Source organism: Harpia harpyja, chromosome 1, assembly GCF_026419915.1.
Source record: "Harpia harpyja isolate bHarHar1 chromosome 1, bHarHar1 primary haplotype, whole genome shotgun sequence".
NCBI lineage: Eukaryota > Metazoa > Chordata > Aves > Accipitriformes > Accipitridae > Harpia > Harpia harpyja.
The window spans coordinates 83240226-83258229 of record NC_068940.1 but is presented as its reverse complement, the minus strand read 5'-3'; the positions used below and the strand labels follow the sequence as shown (position 1 = coordinate 83258229).

Here is an 18004-nt window from a genome sequence, read left to right as displayed (position 1 = left end):
TTTTTCCAACAGTTAGAATTTTTTGGTTTTTTATAACTGTGTAAGGTAAATTTGCCCCCATGTATTTTCCATATGTGTCAATTTTATAGTATAACTGAAAGACTGTTCCACCTGATTTGTTTTTTTCCTCTTATTGATTCTCTTACCCATTTGCAAAGGGTACTTCTGAAAAGATGATTAATATGAAGTCTACAAAGTTGGCGGTTTTTTGGAAATGTTAATGAAATTCTATACCTCAACCTTAACCACTACGTAAAGAAATCTTACGTTGGGTGCTATTAATAATTAGAAAAGTATATTAAGCCATGATATTTTAAAAAGCCATCAATTGTTATCCTTCAGAAGTTATTAACCTTAGTTATATTATATGATTGTAATTAATTTCATCACAAACCGAAAATGGTTTTTGTTTATGGAGTATTAAAAAAAACCCAAAGCAACTGAAATTCATTTTCCCAAGTTGCACTAGTTGCTAATTTTAGCTAAGTTTCATGTAGTCAGTTGTGACATAACTAGAAAATTGAGGAAAGGCTAAGAACATTGCGTAAGACAAGCAGTGTGGAAGGTCCAAGTATTAATTTTTGTGAAGGAATCAGATGTCCAAAATGTAACAGAAAAGGGGAAAAAAAAAATGAAAACATGAGGTAAAATTGTGAATCCATTCCCGATACTTCTGCATGTTTCTACTACCAAATCAAAGCACTCTTTTAGTCAGAAGTCTGCTTGCCTTTCTGTAAAAGGTTATATTATTTTCATGCATTAAGGTATTTTCTACATTTTTCAGTGATTGAACAGTATGTATTGATTTATGCTGAGCATGAATTTGCTAATTATAAAGGGAAATCTCTGTGATACTGGCATTGACGTTATAAGCAGTTACACATCATATATTATTACTGCTGTTTCGGAGGTACAATTTCAGGTCTTCCAAGGTCTAAGGAACATTAAAAGGCATACAGTGATTTCATAAATTTAATCCTGACCTCTGGTGGCTATTGTTGTGAATCACTGCCTTAATTCAGTTGTGGAAGTTGGTTTTTCTTGTGTTTCTCTGGAAGAAGATTCCTTTCATTTGTCTTAAGCATATGTGTTTACTGATGCAATATAAATTATACATTTATTTTTAGCCAACAGACTACAAATTATATTTTCCTTTATATTAGTAAATACTATTTCTGTGAATTATTTTGAAAATACAAGCAAGGAACAAAAATCAGAGAGAACGTCCTTTGAGGGACTTCCGTAACTGTCACTTGTTTCATGTATTTCGTTCACCAAAACAGTTGCTCCTGGGTAGCTAATGTATTGTAAAATTTAATTTTTTCTTACTTTGTGGTTATTTATTTATGCAATTGTCTTCAGAGCTCTTGTTACTCCCTGCTTCCATTATCTTAAAATGCTCTGTGGTTTGATTATTTCTTTAAATGTTTAATTGTTTGCTGGGGTATGTAACTGAGCGCATCATAAGGTATTAAGGCATAAGGACATGTCAGTGTTAAAGGTGAACTGCAAAGCTTTAAAAGAAGAAATTATAAGGATGTACATCAATAGTATTTATGGGCTTGCAGAAGATCTCTATGCAGGTAAACTGCTGAGGCCATGAGACAAAACACAGAAGTCCAATAGGCCTTGCACAGACATCTGTTAACGCTGAAGTTGGTATCTGGACTACAGCCTTCATATATTGCAGATGAGTGAGAAATTAGTCTTAAACTAAGATATTTTGAAGCTAATAACTCAGCCCCAACTGTCTGTCTGCTCTGACTCAGCAGAATTTCTGTCATGCGGGAAGTTGCCAAGCTGCTCATGAGGCTCCCATCCTGCTTTTGCCATAGATTACAGGGCAGTTTGTTATCTTGTCATGTTTCAACTTGCACTTTACCAGAAGGCATAAGGCGTTTGAAAGGAGGAGGTATCAGATGAGAAACAGCACGGGCTACCGTGTTGTTGTGGTTCACTTCTGTGATGTCTAAGAGCTAGGCTCCTGTGAAATGAGGCAGGATTTCTGAAGCTCCAGACAGTTGTTCTGAATGTGTGTAGCAAAATCCCTTTTATAAGTAAAAGGTCTTTTGTAGAAATTTCAGCTGCTAAGGAGTCTGGAAAGTCTAATGAGATAAGGCTTTTATGTCTTTCCATAAAGCATCTAAGAGTCTTTGATTGTTGCACGCAGAAATGATTCACAGGAAGAGAAGCATGTCCACTGTGGTAGATTACAAGAATCATACACTACATCTTTATCAAGTAAGCCTAAATAAAATGGGATTTAAAAGAAGTATTCCATAATAGAGTTTCTATTAAACTGCTAGTGTTATTAATCTGGGACATGTGCCAAAATCTGAATAAAGAAATTGGTGCCAGGCACTGTGTAGGCACTTGTATGTCTGAATGTAGAGCGAACATCTGGCAATACACAAATGATGTGCAGTGCCTCTATGAGTTGCCTGGACTGCTGTTTGCTGCAATTTTCTTTATTCCTCTTAAAATAAAGGTGGTAATCTCACTGTGGTATCTTCCTTTTTACTGAGGAAGTCAGGAATTGAAAGGGCACTGTGTCAGCTCCGCAAATTCTTGTCTAATGCAGGTTTATTCATTCTCTTAATACAAACTCGATGACTATTGATCCCATTTATAACAGTGTTCTTATTGATTTTCTCAGGCATGACAGTCCTTTGTAAATAAGCCCTGATACAGACTATGGCAGATGTCTGAGCAGTATACCTTTTTTTTTGATGTAGACGTAGTATTTGGGTCTGAAATGCTATGTTGCCTTTCAATCTCTAATACCATTATTTTTGTTTCAGGCTCTGATATAATAAACAGCTCTGAGGGGAAACACAGCTGTTCTTGCTTTCTTATTTTAAAAGATTGATCTGCTGTTTTAAGAGCCTGCCTGTCAGTTTACTCACAAGTACCCAGCATGTTCTTTTCATTTGGATTTTTTTTTTTTTTTTTTTTTTTAAAACCTGTAACTGCTACTTTGGCTTGTGCTTGCCTTTTGAAGATTCGTTGTTACAGGTTTGCACAGTCTGTAGAACCAAAATTCTCATAGAAGCTGAAAGGGGTTGCGGTGTTAGGTGAGTGAAAGAGGATTTTTTTCAAATGTCTTATGTTAAATGTAAAATTTCTGCTCTTCTTCAATTTTAAGAAATTCCTTCAAACTGAGGATGAGAGTCTATGGTACTGCCTTTAATCGACTATCAAGAGATTGGTGACTTTCAGAAAGAGTAAATCTTGGGGTCTATAAATATCTTTTAGAAAGCAAAACTATGTTTAGTATTATAGAGAAATATTAAACGTATAATATGAAATGCAGCAGTACTGCATTTTAATCATTTAAAGTATAAAGCTTTGCATTGACCTTTAAATCTGAATTCCTTTGTTTTCTGTACATGTTTAAATTCATAATAAGGTTTTTGTTTTTAGACAGTAGTATCTCTTTTTGCAGTTTTGGGTGATTTACCTCTTACCTATGGTTACTGTGATGCAATTTACTATATATAAAGCTATTTTGTGTTTCAAATGAAGTAAGTTTTTGTAGCATAAAAATTCCCGTAGGTCTGCAGGAAACACCACATAAGATTCAAATGAATGGAAAATAGAAATCAAGCTTTATTTCAAATAATAATGTATTTAGAAATTGTCTTTATACAGGTAAATGGTTGCAGTTTTGTGACAAGAACAGCTATACCTGCAGACTTAATCAGGGTACAGTATTGCAAATTGAATCGTAATACTAATGGTGAATACTAAAAACCTCAAACAATTTGTTTTGAACAAAAACTATGTTGCTGACTAATACTTTATTTTGCATGCTGTGCTCTGCATCTGCATTTATATATTAATATAGTGTTATATATTAATATAGTGTGACATTAAACTTGAAATGCAAAACAATTTACTACTTCTATTAAGGCTAAGATTATAAAGCAGAACTTGAAGAAATGCTTTATGTCAGTGCTTTTGAGGTGTGAGTTATACTAACAAAGGAGGTTACCATGGCAATAAGATCTACGATGCTGTATTGTATGTTAATGTTCTAAGGTGGCATTTGATACAGAATTTGATATTTGAGTTTACTTACTGTGATAAAGCATAAAAAAATGGCATGTTAAGGAACTTGGATTGATTTAGGAAGAAGAATTTGGAGTTGGAGAGATTTGTTCTGAGCATGGAATGCAGCACTCTCACACGCAGCTAGAGGTGATGGAGAATGAATTGGCTGGGAAACAACAAGAGATTGAAGAGCTAAACAGAGAGCTAGAAGAAATGAGGGCAGCATATGGTACAGAAGGATTGCAACAGGTATAATTACCTTATGTTGCTTTCTACTTCCTACTTGGTTACATGCAAAAATGCAGAGCATCACCTGAAAGAGTTCACACTTGATGGCAGCTGTTCAGAATGCAGTCAGTGTGTGACACAGAATTACACATAATTTCTTTCAATCACGTACCATGCGCTCTATTTCTTTGAATGGCATTTCCATTGTGTGTCCTTTTTCTCTGTATTTTGTGACTAAAATTCCAGTCTTCTTTGCAGTGACTTTCTTCAAATCAGGAACGGAAAGACAATTTTCTTCAAGAAAAGCCTTAATTCTTCTCTAGTTGTGCAAAGACTTCATTTCTTTAATACCTTCCTGTTCCTCCAAGATCAAAAAACCTCAGGTTTCACTTCCTAAGGAATGATATAACTGAGTTGATCCTTGAACTAAAAAGGTATTTGTATGTCAGACTTCCCAGTCTGAAATACAAGGCAACTGTGTCAGAATGTTTTAATAAACATCTAATAACTTGGGATTACAGGGAAGTATTTCTTATTTTAGAAAAACCATTGAAATTTAAAGTTAGGTTTTAAAGTAAAGAATGTTCTTCCAGGTTAAGGAAGTGGTGCAATGCACTGAAGTCAGTGCTTTGTTGTGCTTGATGTCTTATCTCTCTCTTTTAATTTGGATTCAGTTCACATCATTGTGTTTTTCTGTTTGTTGCAAAGTAGAATACAAAAATTGTTCCAATATTCAGTCATTCTCACCTTCATTGTTATTGCACAGTTATAATTTTTTCTGCTTTCATTTGTATTTTATCTATGAAAATGGATGTCATGTTTTCCACCATACTAGAGTGATCTTTAGGTGGTTGCCCTGGAGGAGGTGGTTTATCATTCCTTTGTCCATTGATGAATCTGTGTTGCATTTTAAGTCAAACTTAGCTTCTAATTACTATGTTTTGTATCTGTTGTGCTAAACATAATAGTCATAATTACAGCATAATAAAGAACATAAGCATAATTTTAGTTTCTCACAATTGTGACTACTGTTAGTTTTTCCTGAAAAACCTGAAAGTGAAAATGTTTGCATTTTAAAAATGGCTATGATTACTATTTTTAAAATAAATTAAAAATATATTAAAACAAAACAGGCTGTGGTACAATAATATTTTAATAGTTGCAGCATATTTTTGTATGATAGTGGTACAGTGCATAATATCTCAGTTGAGAAATACATATGGTTTATTTTTCAGAAGAAACAAAAGAATTGTAAAAGGGGAGTGCAGCAGATATGTTGTGTGCTTTAGTTCTGCCTGTTTGTTAAAGAAAAAGATAGAATTAAAAAAGTTGAAAACTACCATATAACAGATAAATTTACTTCTTTGATTTTATTGAACAGATGCAAAAGGAAAGATATGACACACTTAAGTGTCTGATCTGTTCCTAATTTTCTCTATTACAACAAACATCTAGTATTTCCACTAGGTCTGTGCTTTTAAAGTAGGAGTTCACTGCAGTGTTCAGAAAAGAACCTTAAAAGAATTTCCTCAAATACTTTGCATAGTTTGGCTTGTTTAAGGGACTTCTGTTTTTTACATCCCACTGAATAATGTCCCTATCCTCTAAATCAGTAAACTTTTTCTGGAAGCATTATAATTTTAACTTCAAGACTCAGCATATAACCTGGAGAAGCTTCTTTTTGGGGGCACTGTAAACAAAACAGTTACAGAAGGTGACTGATGGTTTAAGAAATGTGCAATACGTAGAGGTGAAGCTTCTACTAGCCTTAAATGAGTTCAAATTGACAAAGTGACTTTAAAGTGAGTAACACATCTATTTATATAATTGCACATGAAAATAGTCCCATATTGTAGATTTTCTGACTGCCTGAGTGTAATCCTACAAAAAAATGAAACACTTGCAAAGGATTTTTTTCTGTACACTTATCATTTCTTCATCATTACAAATTACAAAAGATTCATCTATAAAATACACTGTATCAGTTTTGCAGCTTAAGCTGATTTTCTAATGTAGTTATGAATAATTTCTCTGGGTTCACAATGTAGGATACTGCATGCTATCTATTATATGCTGTTAGTACAATGAATGCAATTTATTGCACTTTCAGTGAGAGATGATATAACTTGCATTTATTGTGGGAAAAGTGTGTAGACATGAGTAGTTGTACGAAATTGCTGAAACACTCCAAGTAGATACTCTGGCTGCCTTTATGATGGTTTGTTTATGTGGCCATGCTTTTTAGTTTAAAAGCAAGTTATATATTTAACTAATTAACGTTCTTAAAGGTTCAGATTTTGTTCTTTGATAAATACATTTTATGGAGAGGTCATATATTGTTAAATGAAGAGGGGGGGAAAAACTGTGTCTGAACTATGTACAAATAGAGTTAGTGAAAACATAAATGCTCCAGTAGGTCTGTGTGACATCTTTTAAATGGAGAAGTTAGGGATGATGTATTCCTACTTAACTAGAATAAGCTAGTATTTTTTTTGTCTGTGGCTTTGACTAATAGTTTAAATTTTATCTTTTGTAGCTGCAAGAATTTGAAGCTGCTATCAAAAAAAGAGATGACATTATCACTCAACTCACTACTAACCTACAGCAGGCACGGAAGGAAAAGGATGAAACTATGAGGGAGTTCTTAGAACTTACTGAACAAAGTCAAAAACTGCAAATTCAGTTTCAGCATGTAAGTTACAGTGCTACCAATATTTATTTGGGTTTGAAAATTGGTGTCACTTTGGAGGGTCCATAAATGGCTAGTTCCTGCAGAAACACAGAAATTTTTGTGCATTTTTGAAGAATTGGTCTCAGTATAGATCAGCAGTCACTTTACCCATCCTACAGTTGTTATTATAGTACCTGGTTTATTGTACTAATTCACTATAAAATAATAAAGATTAGTCTGTTTTCTTTCCTAGTATGTGGTAATAGCTTCTGATAAATACTGGATGATGGCAGTTATCTTAGGGAAGAACACTTGTGTAATTAGTTATCAGAGCTTTGGGCAGAAATCCAACCTGTTCTCTTTGAAATCAAAACAGCCAGCCATCAGCTTTGGTGGGCCGCCATTTCATGCTCCAGTCGTTCCTGTATTTTTGGGTAAAACCCGCCTCTTGTGGTGTTATTAGAAAGTAGTTTAAATAACAAAGATAAGCTTCAGAGAAGCATTTGTTCTAAAAAGCACTGGCGATTGAGGTGCCATGGATGCTCTGTTAATCTGCATGACTACAGTTTACAATGTTGCAATTGAATATTGTAGTATTTTGTGCTGTTTAAGCACTTAATACAGCTTTTTTGAGCTTCAGGGGGATTATATTCTGAAGCCTGAGTTTTTAGTATTAAAAATTTGATTTTGGGGACAGTAATTACAACTAGTTCATTTTACTACTTAGAAATGTTTCTGAGACAGTGTTGTCTTGTGCTAGCTCACCATAAAACGATATTAAATAATTTTATTGGTTGGCTATCGCAAAAGAATAAGGATATTTCAGTTCCTCCTAAAAGAACTTATAAAATTTTGCGATAGTCTTTGGGCTTGTGATGTGGAAGAAGAAAGTAAAGATAACTCTTTCTGTACGTAGTGCAAGCTGTTTCTGAAAAACTTGATATATTTTAGGTTTTATCTTTTTTAACATTCAAGTTGCAGGCAAGTGAAGCCCTAAGGAACACCAGCCATAGTTGCACAGCCGCTGATTTATTGCAAGCGAAGCAACAGATACTTTCACATCAGCAACAACTAGAAGAACAAGAAAGTCTGCTGAAGAATTATCAAAAAAAGAATGAAGAATTTGAAGTGCAGATTACATGTCTTCAAGACAAAATCACAACGTATGAAATGGTATGTTCCTTACTAAGAAAGATCTCTTTTCTAATCTCTTTTTTCTTTCCAGGATTTTGTAGTTCCTTTGAAATATAAGCGCCAAAGCACAGATTATGAGTGTGCTGCATATAATGCATACAAAGATTTTAAGTTTTTAAGACTGCTTCTGTTAACTAACACATAATATGTGTATAATTTCAAGCTGAAATTTTTATGTCAGTATTAAGTATCATGTTTTAAAAAATTGCAGAAATATTTACAACAAGTGATGAAATTACACTGTATATTAGAATGCCTTCATTAGATGACATTATTTTGTTAGGAAAAAAAATGAAAAATAACCTGCTTGAGCAATCTGTTCTGTCTTAAAGAAAGAATGAACTCTTTTCTTCATGTACTTTTAAAAATTATCCTTCATGGAAAACATCTTAAAAATACCTAAAAAAATTAAATGTCATTTAAAGTGACAACAGACAAAGCTTTCAGTAGATTGTACCAAATATTTTTTTCGAAGTATCAGAGCACAACTGGAAAAAATGGAAGTGATTTTTTTTTTGCTTTTTTTCTTTTTTGGGGGGGGGGGGCAGGGTGTGGGGATTGTCACTTATTCCAAAGGTACAGAAAAATTCCAAATGAGGTAAAAAAATAATTTATATTTCTTTTTTATAAATGATCACTAGCCTTGTAAAGAAAGGCATTGTGTTTAAATAGCTAAGTCTATAAATGTTCTTATATGTTCAGATAATGAACTAAAAATGAGAACATGGTTTTGCTCATTTTTTTTTTTTTAAAGGAAAAACACAAGAATGAGGGAGAAGATTTGAGTAAACAAGAAAAAGAAGCATTAGTTGAAGAACTGGAAGCAAAACTTGGAGAAGAAGAAAAAAAATCATTTCAGCTTACGGAAAAATTATCAGATGTCAGTAAATTACTTGAAGAATTGAAAGAACAGATTTCACTAAAGAACCAGGAGATAAGTAATATGAGAGCTGAACTTACAACCTACAAACAGAAAGAAAGACAATGTTCTGATGAAATAAAACAATTAATGGGAACTGTGGAAGAATTGCAGAAACGATGTTATAAAGACAGCCAGTCTGAAGCTGACATTGTGCAAAGAATGGAATTAGAAACACAAAGGAGACTGGCACAACTTCAGGCTGAATTAGATGAAATGCACGGCCAGCAGATTGTACAAATGAAGCAAGAATTAATTAAACAACATGCAATGGAAATAGAACAGCGTCTTTTGCAACAAAAAGTAGAACTGGAGAAAACTTCAAGTCTATGTTTGAATGAGAACGTTAATAAAGATCAAATGCATTTAATGAATATTAAAATTAATGAATTGAATGTGAAATTGCAAGATGCTGACAACGAAAGGAAAAAAATAAAGCAAGAATTGTCACAACAGATGGAAGTCATTTCAGCAGAGAAGTCTCTTCAACAAACCAAAATTGAAGATCTTTTCCAAGAACTGAATTTTTCAAGAGAGCAGGTTCAAAGAGCCAAACAAACTATAGTGGATATGGAATGTAGATTAAATGAAGCTGAAAAATACCAGTTTGTGATTGAAGATTTAAAAACTCAGCTGGCTTCTGCCTCTGAATTTAGGAAGGAATTGGAATTAAAACATGAGGCAGAAGTCACAAATTACAAAATAAAACTTGAAATGCTAGAAAGGGAGAAGGATGCAGTTTTGGACAGGATGGCAGAATCTCAAGAAGCAGAATTAGAGAGACTGAGAACAAAGCTTCTGTTTAGTCATGAAGAGGAACTTTCCAGACTTAAAGAGGACTTACAAAAAGAGCACACAGTGAACATGGAAAGCCTTAAAGATAACTTGAATATGCACCATAAACAGCAGTTAGATGAGGTACAAAATGAAATGAGTCAAAAGATAGAAGCCATGCAATATGAAAAGGATAACTTAATCACAAAGCAAAATCAGTTGATATTAGAGATTTCAAACCTAAAAGATTTACAGCAGTCTATTGTTAATTCTAAATCTGAAGAAATGACACTTCAAATCCATGAGCTGCAGAATGAGATTGAAGTGCTTAGGCAAGAGGAAAAAGAAAAAGGTACCCTTGAACAAGAAATGCAAGAGCTGCAGCTTAAAACTGAGTTGATGCAGGAACAAATGAGGGAGAGGGAAGATAGCCTTCAAAAAAAATGTTCAGAACTTGAAACACAAAATAACCTTCTTAAGGGGGAAAACAAAACTCTGGAAGAGAAATTAAAAAGTATGTTGGTAAGCTCTGAAGAAAATGTCATTTTTAACAACAGTAGTAGCTCTAAGTCAGAAATTTTGGACTTGCAAAAAAGAATAGAAAAGCTGATTACTGAAAATGAGCAACTTAAAAATCAAAACAGTCAACTCCAAGAGGATACTGAAAGGCAGAAGAGTGCCTTTTCATTTACTGAGAAAAAACTTGAAGCTAATTATAAAGACCTGCAGAAAGAATGTGCAAGTCTTCTGAAGGCAAAAACTGAGATAGAAGAGAACAAGAATAAGCAGGAAGCTGAATATAAAAGCAAACTCAAAGCTTTGAATGAAAAACTTCACCACGTACAAAGCAGTAGACCTGTTTTATTTAAAACTAAAACTTCTGGTTTTGAAGGGAGTAAAGAAATCAAGGTGTTCAAGGCAGACGCATTTGAGGTTGGAGAAGTTGTTGAGAAACGTGCGACAGAACTTATGGAAAAGCTTGAAGTTACCCAACGTGAGAAACTGGAATTATCCCTGAGACTTTCCAATCTCTCTGAACAGTTGAAGTCAAAGCATAGTGAAATTTGTCATTTAAATGAAAAAGTTAAATCCTTAAAAGATGAGAAAGAACAAGTTCTAGCAAAATGTGAAGAACTAGAAGTCATAATTAGCCATACTCAGAGAGGAAATAGTAGTAGTGATGACCCTAAGACAAAATGTTCTAAAGCTCCAAAGACTGCTGTTCCAGCATCTGAAAATAGAAATAAAACCCCTGGTCCAAGGAATAAAGTTGATGAAGGAGTAAATGTAAGAGGAAATCTAGTTTCGGGTAAAGATATCAGTCATGAGGTAACAAAAAGAAAGGAGGTTCAGCAAATGTTGAAACAGGAACAGCAGTCTCTTGTAGAACATTTGCATGGGATGACAGACAGGCTGACAGATGAAACATCGTTAATAGCCATTACACAGAGTGAAAATAATATTCTTCAGCAGCAAGTGGATGCCTTAAAATCAGAACGGGTATGTTACATGAAGCACTGTAGAAAATAATGTACCTATGAAAATTTGTAGGACCTTGCACTTGGAAATTTGCATCATATTTTTCCTATTAGATGCTTTGAAGTACAGGTGAATGGTTGTGTGTGTGTGGCAGCGTGGCCAATGGTTTAAAGTGGTTACATGAATGACCAGAATGATAGCCATAGTCAATGTGTATGAGGATGCTATTTTTCAGTGAAAGAAGTGCTCTTCCCTTACATTTAATTAAATCAGCAACAACAAAAGATAAGGAGAAGATGTCTAGAGAACTTCACACTTGGATATAGCATTTAACTTACTTAATTGAGGTGAAAACTTATTCAGGACAAAATTTTTTAATCTGATTAGCTTTTCAGTTCTCTAAGTACTCATTCAAACAATATGAAGAGATAATGAAACTCTTCTTCAGTAATCTTTTATCAAACTTGTAAAAAACTAATCTTCCATTATCAGAATTATTCTTTATATGTGGTTACCACTTCTTAAGAAATGTGTCTGGATGTGAGCGTGAGAAATGTGTGAAGATACAGAAGTTATGCATATCGTGTGATTAACCAATCTCTATGTTTTGCTGAAGAAATTTTGCTTGTATTTTTTGGTATTGTAAATGAATTGCAGGTGTTATGGGAAGGATTGTTACTTGCAAATAAAAATAGCCAAGTATTGAATTACCAGTATTTAATTAGGTGCTGGCATCATAAATCTGGCTTTAAATTTATATATAGTGATGAAGTTGAATAGCATGCTGCAAGAAGTATGCAACTAAGTTTTTCTGTAGAAATAGATGTTAGCCAGTCTTGTACTAATTTTTTAGATTGATTTTTTCATGTTCTGAAAATCCACCTAACAGTGAACTAATACCACTACTGCCTAATTTTATGTTGTGTTGTAGTTTGTTCATTTCCTAAGAAATAAAATCACAAGCAAAGCCACATTGGAAACAGTTGTGAGATTATAGAAAAGAGCTACAGCTGTAAAATGTAATTTATTTTTTTATGAGGATGTGGTAAGGGTCTTGCAATTTCCTGCCATAGAACTAAAAAATCATTGTGGTCCAGAGGTGTCTAAAAACCTTTTCAAACTTGAACTCTAAATAGCGCATTATTGGCATATCCTAAACATGTTTTTGCTTTAGCAGTAACATCCCCAAAAGTGCAGACTAGAACTACAAGCCTTGGAAATCAGTATTTTTAAGGTCTGCTAATAATAAAGTCTTTTTTCCTGTATTTGGAGTGAACTTTCTTAACCTGCTTTGTTGGTAGTGATATTGCTTTCACTTCATCGGGGTAAAATTTGTTGGGTTTTTATTGCTGCAAAATAGGAATTGAAGCATATTGAGTTTTGTTGATTTTAGTTTGGTTTTTATTTTAAGTTGAAGAAGCGTCATACTATTTTGTTACAGTTCAATTTTCCAAACTACGTATGTTTAAATTTACCTAATGCATACCATATCTGCAGCATTCCATTCAACATATTATTAATTTCAAAAATTCACAAAGATGGGACCTTTTTGTTTTCTTGTTTCTCACTCTTTGTAAAACGTGTCTTTTTATTCAAAGACTGATTTACAGCTACAGATGCAAGCACAGCGCATTTGCCTATCCCTGGTTTATTCAGCTCATGTAGACCAGGTTCGTGAGTACTTGAAAGCAGAAAAAGAGAGTGCACTTTGCAGTCTTAAAGAGGAGCTTGTACATAGTCATCTACAAGACATGAATGATCTTAAAAAAATGCATCAGCTGGAGCTCCAGACCTTGAAAATTCAAAAAGCAGGTAACTTGACCAAAATTACAGGAGTGAAGCTCTTGATATGAAAAACAGTGACTTTAAAAGAAAACAAGCACAAGAGTTTGTGCATGTAGCTGTCCAATAAATTGGTTTTATAGAACATTTTGAAGTGGTTTTGTACCAAATTGTTTACCCATTACGAGTAGTCTATTACTCATGGTACTTAAAAAAAAAAAAGTAATAGTAGTGTAAAAAAAAAAAAAAAAAAGAAGGAATAGGAAGTGTTACAACTCATGTTTTGCTATATTATATTAGGCCAATTAATTGTAAAGAACTATATAATAGATTCACCTCTAAGGTTGTATTCTGTACTGAAATAATAAGCAAATGCATCAGCAAAATATGTTTGGGCTTGTTTCATTCAACATTCTTTGAATTGTTGCATTGACTTCCTGCCCACATTAGGTAAGCTTCTTTGCTACTGCTTCTTTGCTACTGCTTCTTTGCTACTGCTTCTTTGCTACTGCTTCTTTGCTACTGCTTCTTTGCCTCAGTGAGCTTTTATGTTATCATGATGGTTTTCTATCCCTACTTTTTCTGTGATCCCATGATTTGCCCTTGTGTATATTTTTGGCATAAGTTCTTTGCCCTCCAGTCTGTTTCTGTAAAGTTTGATCTTTCTAGAGGTCACTAACACACAAAGTCACTTCTTATCACTTACTCCTCTTGAGCATGCAGTTCTATGGTAATAATTGAATCTGTCTGTGTGATCGAACAAGAAAGAGGGGAACAAAAAACCTATGCCTCTCCAAGAGCTGAAGAGGCAACCTCACCGAGGCAGGAAATTAGGCCTTTAAATAGTTGTTGTGCATCTAGTGTTTAGAAATAATATGAATAATTTGTATTCATAGATGATGAAGTCATATCTACACAAAGACTTATAGAAAAGCTGAATGAAGCTGTAACTGAGGAATGTTCTAGGCTTGCTCAGGTAAGACTTACCAAAAAGCCTTTTTTAAAATGGAAATTTTGAAAAAGAAAAATCATGTATACAATGAGTCATCATATTTTTCTACATAATTTTTAACAGGTTTTCTTTGCAGCTTTTCTCTTTGCATTGATCTCAAAATAGAGACTGCTAAACCTGATCTTCCAAAATAAGTTTGCAAGGGTTGGTGGTTTGTTTTTTTTTTTTTCTAAACTGTTTTATGTCCTCGTCCAGAGAATTCTTTTGTCTTATGTTATCATGATGGTTTTCTATCCCTACTTTTTCTGTCATCCCATGATTTGCCCCTGTGTATATTTTTGGCATAAGTTCTTTGCCCTCCAGTGTGTTTCTGTAAAGTTTGATCTTTCTAGAAGTCACTAACACACAAAGTCATTTCTTATCACTTACTCCTCTTGAACATGCAGTTCTACGGTAATAATTGAACTATTAATCAATCAATCTTAATCTCCTATCTAATGTTTGTCTTATATCTACTAGTTTGGAATTATTTTTTCCCTTTCTGTGTGTCGCTAGCTATATGTTTTTGATTTAACAGCAGTCTGATGTCACGCACATGTTGACACTCTCATATCTGCAATAAGATAGTAATTTCTGTCTTAGCTGCAGCATATCTTTCAAAGACTTAAAAGTGTCTAAGAATCTAACAAAATTGCTGTCTATAGTGTTTCAATAACTAAATATTATAGTCAAAAATTGAAGCTTATTTTTAGTCTGTGTTCTAGTATCAGCCAGCAATAATACTATTTTGCCATATCTTTTTTTTGTAGAGTACTAGTAATCAATGGCTCTTACAGGTACTTTTTGACCATCAATAAAGTTACTTCTTGAACTTATTTCTGGGTAGATTAAGCTACTTCTATCATTCATTATAAGCCATGGTTTTCCAATCTTACATACTTCAAATGGTTGGTTTGGGTGTTTTGGTTTCTTTTCCTTCTTTGCTGGACTTTCAACACCTTTTGGGGAAAGTGGATAGCAGCATTTTTTTACTTCAGAGCCAACATAGGAGAGATTAAGCAGGACTCCATGATAGCTAACGGAAAGTAGCAGCTAATAGAAAGTCTTTGGCATTAGTTGTTTCACAGCTGGGAAGATCTGTATGATGCCATGTTGAGCTTTTGGAGAAATTATGGGTTTACATTTGTAAGTTGAATTTGGTGTCTGTTAAGTCCAAAATCTTTAAATAAAGAATCCCACTTACTCTGAGCAGTCCTTTTCTTTTCATTTATCTTCAAAAATCATATGGATAAATCTGTTTGACTACTCGTTGTAACTATGGCAACTATTCTGATGGCCATGTAGCACTAACAAACATGAGGCATTCTGTTTATGACTTGCTTGTGTTTTCTTATGCCATCCCCTTTTATCTTATTTGTTCAATACTTAAGAACAAGATGAATTGTAATCTCTAAAAAGATACAAATTTCTGCCATAGGGAATCCTTCTTCCAAGTAAAATTGTAGTTAATGAGAATGAGACATTTACAATATAAATTTGCTTTCAGCATTAATGAAGGAGGCCTTTCGCTGCAAGATTTTAATACTTGGCAGTTCCAAATTAATTAACGATTCCAAAATACATGTATTTATGCTTTAGCTGAAAAGTCTTTCTATACCTGTTTCTTTTATCAGGAGTTTTAGATTGTCTAGGTTCTTATGACTCAACATCTATGCCATCATTTCCATAGAAGATAATACTCACAAAACACTACTTTCCTGCCACCGTTTTTCTTGCTTTCTTTGTGAATTGTGATTGATAAGTTAATAAAAAATTCTTAACTTTTTTCTTTGTTTCATTTGTTGTGCAGGTTTTGTGTGACAAGCAAAATGAACATTCTTCAGCTGCTGTAGAAGTTGGTGATAGGGAACAGCATATTTTCTGTAGACCTGCTGCTGTGAAAGAAAACCTGAGTGTAGAATTACCAATACACAGAGGTCAAGCTCAAGGTAATGACATTGTACTATCATGCTGTTTAAAAAAAAAAAAAAAAATACTGATTACAAGTATTTCAGACTGGCAATTGTGCTTTTAGTTGTTCAGGTGCTAATTAATGTGCCTAAATAGCTGCTTTAGAGAGTTCCTCACTATTCTGAACCACTTTCATTGTGACTATTTTCTTGTGCTGTTTTCATTATAGTTGAAATTGGTGAAAAAAGTGTTTTGTTTTGGTTTGGTTTTTTCCCCCCTCCTCCTTTCATAGAAGAAGCTAGCCGCTCTACAAAAAAATCATACGTATCAATACTGTATAAAAATGCATCCAAAATTTGGAAGGGGCCTCACTTGTTTCAATAGTATGTAATGTTTATCAGATAATTCTTCAGTGGAGAACTCGTGAACAATTCACTGTATTAAAATGTTTGATTTCTTTTTTAAGTCCCTGCTGGTTATCTGTGTAATTTAGCTGTGCAAGAACTGGATGCACTACTACACAAGATAATGGAAGAATACAGTAGGCTGAAAGCACTTCAAACACAGCTGATGAAGGATTGTAAACAGGTAAACTTTTTATAGCATATATGAGTATTTGAATTTTATCTGTTGCATGATTTCCCTCTGGATGAGCAAAGAACGTGTTTGAAATTGTGTTTATGTTCCTGGTTGAGAGGCAGAGCAAGGCAATGATTTGATAAAATGGAGAAAGCTGCTACCCATGTCACAGAATCGTGGAATGGCTGAGGTTAGAAGGCACCTCTGGAGTTCATCTAATGCAACCCCTTGCACAAAGCAGCATCAGCTAGAGGAGGTTGCCCAGGACTCTGTCCAGCTGAATTTTTAAAATCTCCAGTGATGGAGACTCCACAAGCCTGGTGGGCAATCTTGTCTTCTTCAGGCTACATATTCCCAGCTCTCTCAGCCTCTCCTTGTAAGACAAGTGCTCCAAGCCCCTGCTCTTCTTTGTGACCCTCTGCTGGACTCATGCCAATATGTCCGTTTCTCTCTTACACTGGGAGTGCAACACTGGACCCAGCAGTCTAGATGTGTCTCACCAGTGCTGAGTACAGGGGAAGGATCATCTCGCTCGACCTGATGGCAAACACTCTTCCTAATGCTGCCCAAGAGGCTGTTGGACTTTTGTCATAATGGCACACTGCAGGTTCCTGTTCAACTTAGTGCCCACCAAGGCCCCCAAGTCTTTTTCTGCAAAGCTGCTTTCCAGCTGGTCAGTCTTCTGCATGTACTGGTGCACAGGGCTATTCCTCTCTAGGTTGCAGGACTTGGTATTTGCCTTTGTTGAACTTCATGAGGTTCCTCTCAGTCCATTTGTCTGGCCTGTTGAGGTCTCTTGAAACAGCAGCACAACCATCTGGTGTATCAACCACTCATCCCAGTTTTGTACAGTCTGCAAACCTGCTGAGGGTGCATTCTTGTCCCATTATCCAGGACACTAATGAAAAGGTTAAACATGTTGGCTCTGGTATCGACCCATTAGCTACAGCACTAGTTATTGGCTTCCAGCTGGACTTGCCACCCATCACAACATTTTGAGCTCATCAGTTCAGCCAGTTTTCAGTTGGCCTCACCAACCCCATTATCCATCTGTTTGTCTGTGGGCATGTAATAGGAGGTGGTGTCAAAAGATTGGTCAGGTATGATTTCCTCTTCATAAATCCATACTAAATGGAGTATCTTCTCGCCTTCATGTGTTTGGAAAGGGTTTCCAGGATTATTTGCTCTGTCATTTTCCCAGAGATCAAAGTGAGGTTGACTTGCCTGTAGTTCCTCAAATCTTCCTTCTTTCTCTTCTTGAAGGTAGGAGTGCTTTTATCTAGTCCTCAGAAACCTCCCTCAATCACCATGACCTTTGAAAGATAATTGAGAATGGCCTCGCAATAATGTGGACCAGCTCCCTCAGCACTCCTTGGTGTATCCCATCAAGCACCACAAATTGTTCATGTCCAGTTTGTTCCCT

The 18004-nt window shown here is 34.7% G+C and overlaps 1 protein-coding gene across 9 annotated transcripts in view; it reads left to right on the top strand.

The window, feature by feature from the left end:
- The window catches only part of AKAP9 (A-kinase anchoring protein 9), a 123942-nt gene that overhangs the window by 39453 nt on the left and 66485 nt on the right, over positions 1-18004 (top strand). For 4 of the 9 annotated variants that reach the window (XM_052802464.1, XM_052802500.1, XM_052802470.1 and 1 more), the window contains exons 4-12: positions 3652-3705; positions 4132-4302; positions 6818-6973; positions 7928-8125; positions 8901-11339; positions 12917-13130; positions 13997-14076; positions 15902-16040; positions 16469-16590. In XM_052802464.1, coding sequence (XP_052658424.1) covers positions 3652-3705; positions 4132-4302; positions 6818-6973; positions 7928-8125; positions 8901-11339; positions 12917-13130; positions 13997-14076; positions 15902-16040; positions 16469-16590 — 3573 coding nt within the window. The remainder of the gene's footprint in view (positions 1-3651; positions 3706-4131; positions 4303-6817; positions 6974-7927; positions 8126-8900; positions 11340-12916; positions 13131-13996; positions 14077-15901; positions 16041-16468; positions 16591-18004) is intronic. The other 5 variants (XM_052802489.1, XM_052802456.1, XM_052802516.1 and 2 more) reach the window with 3 other exon arrangements.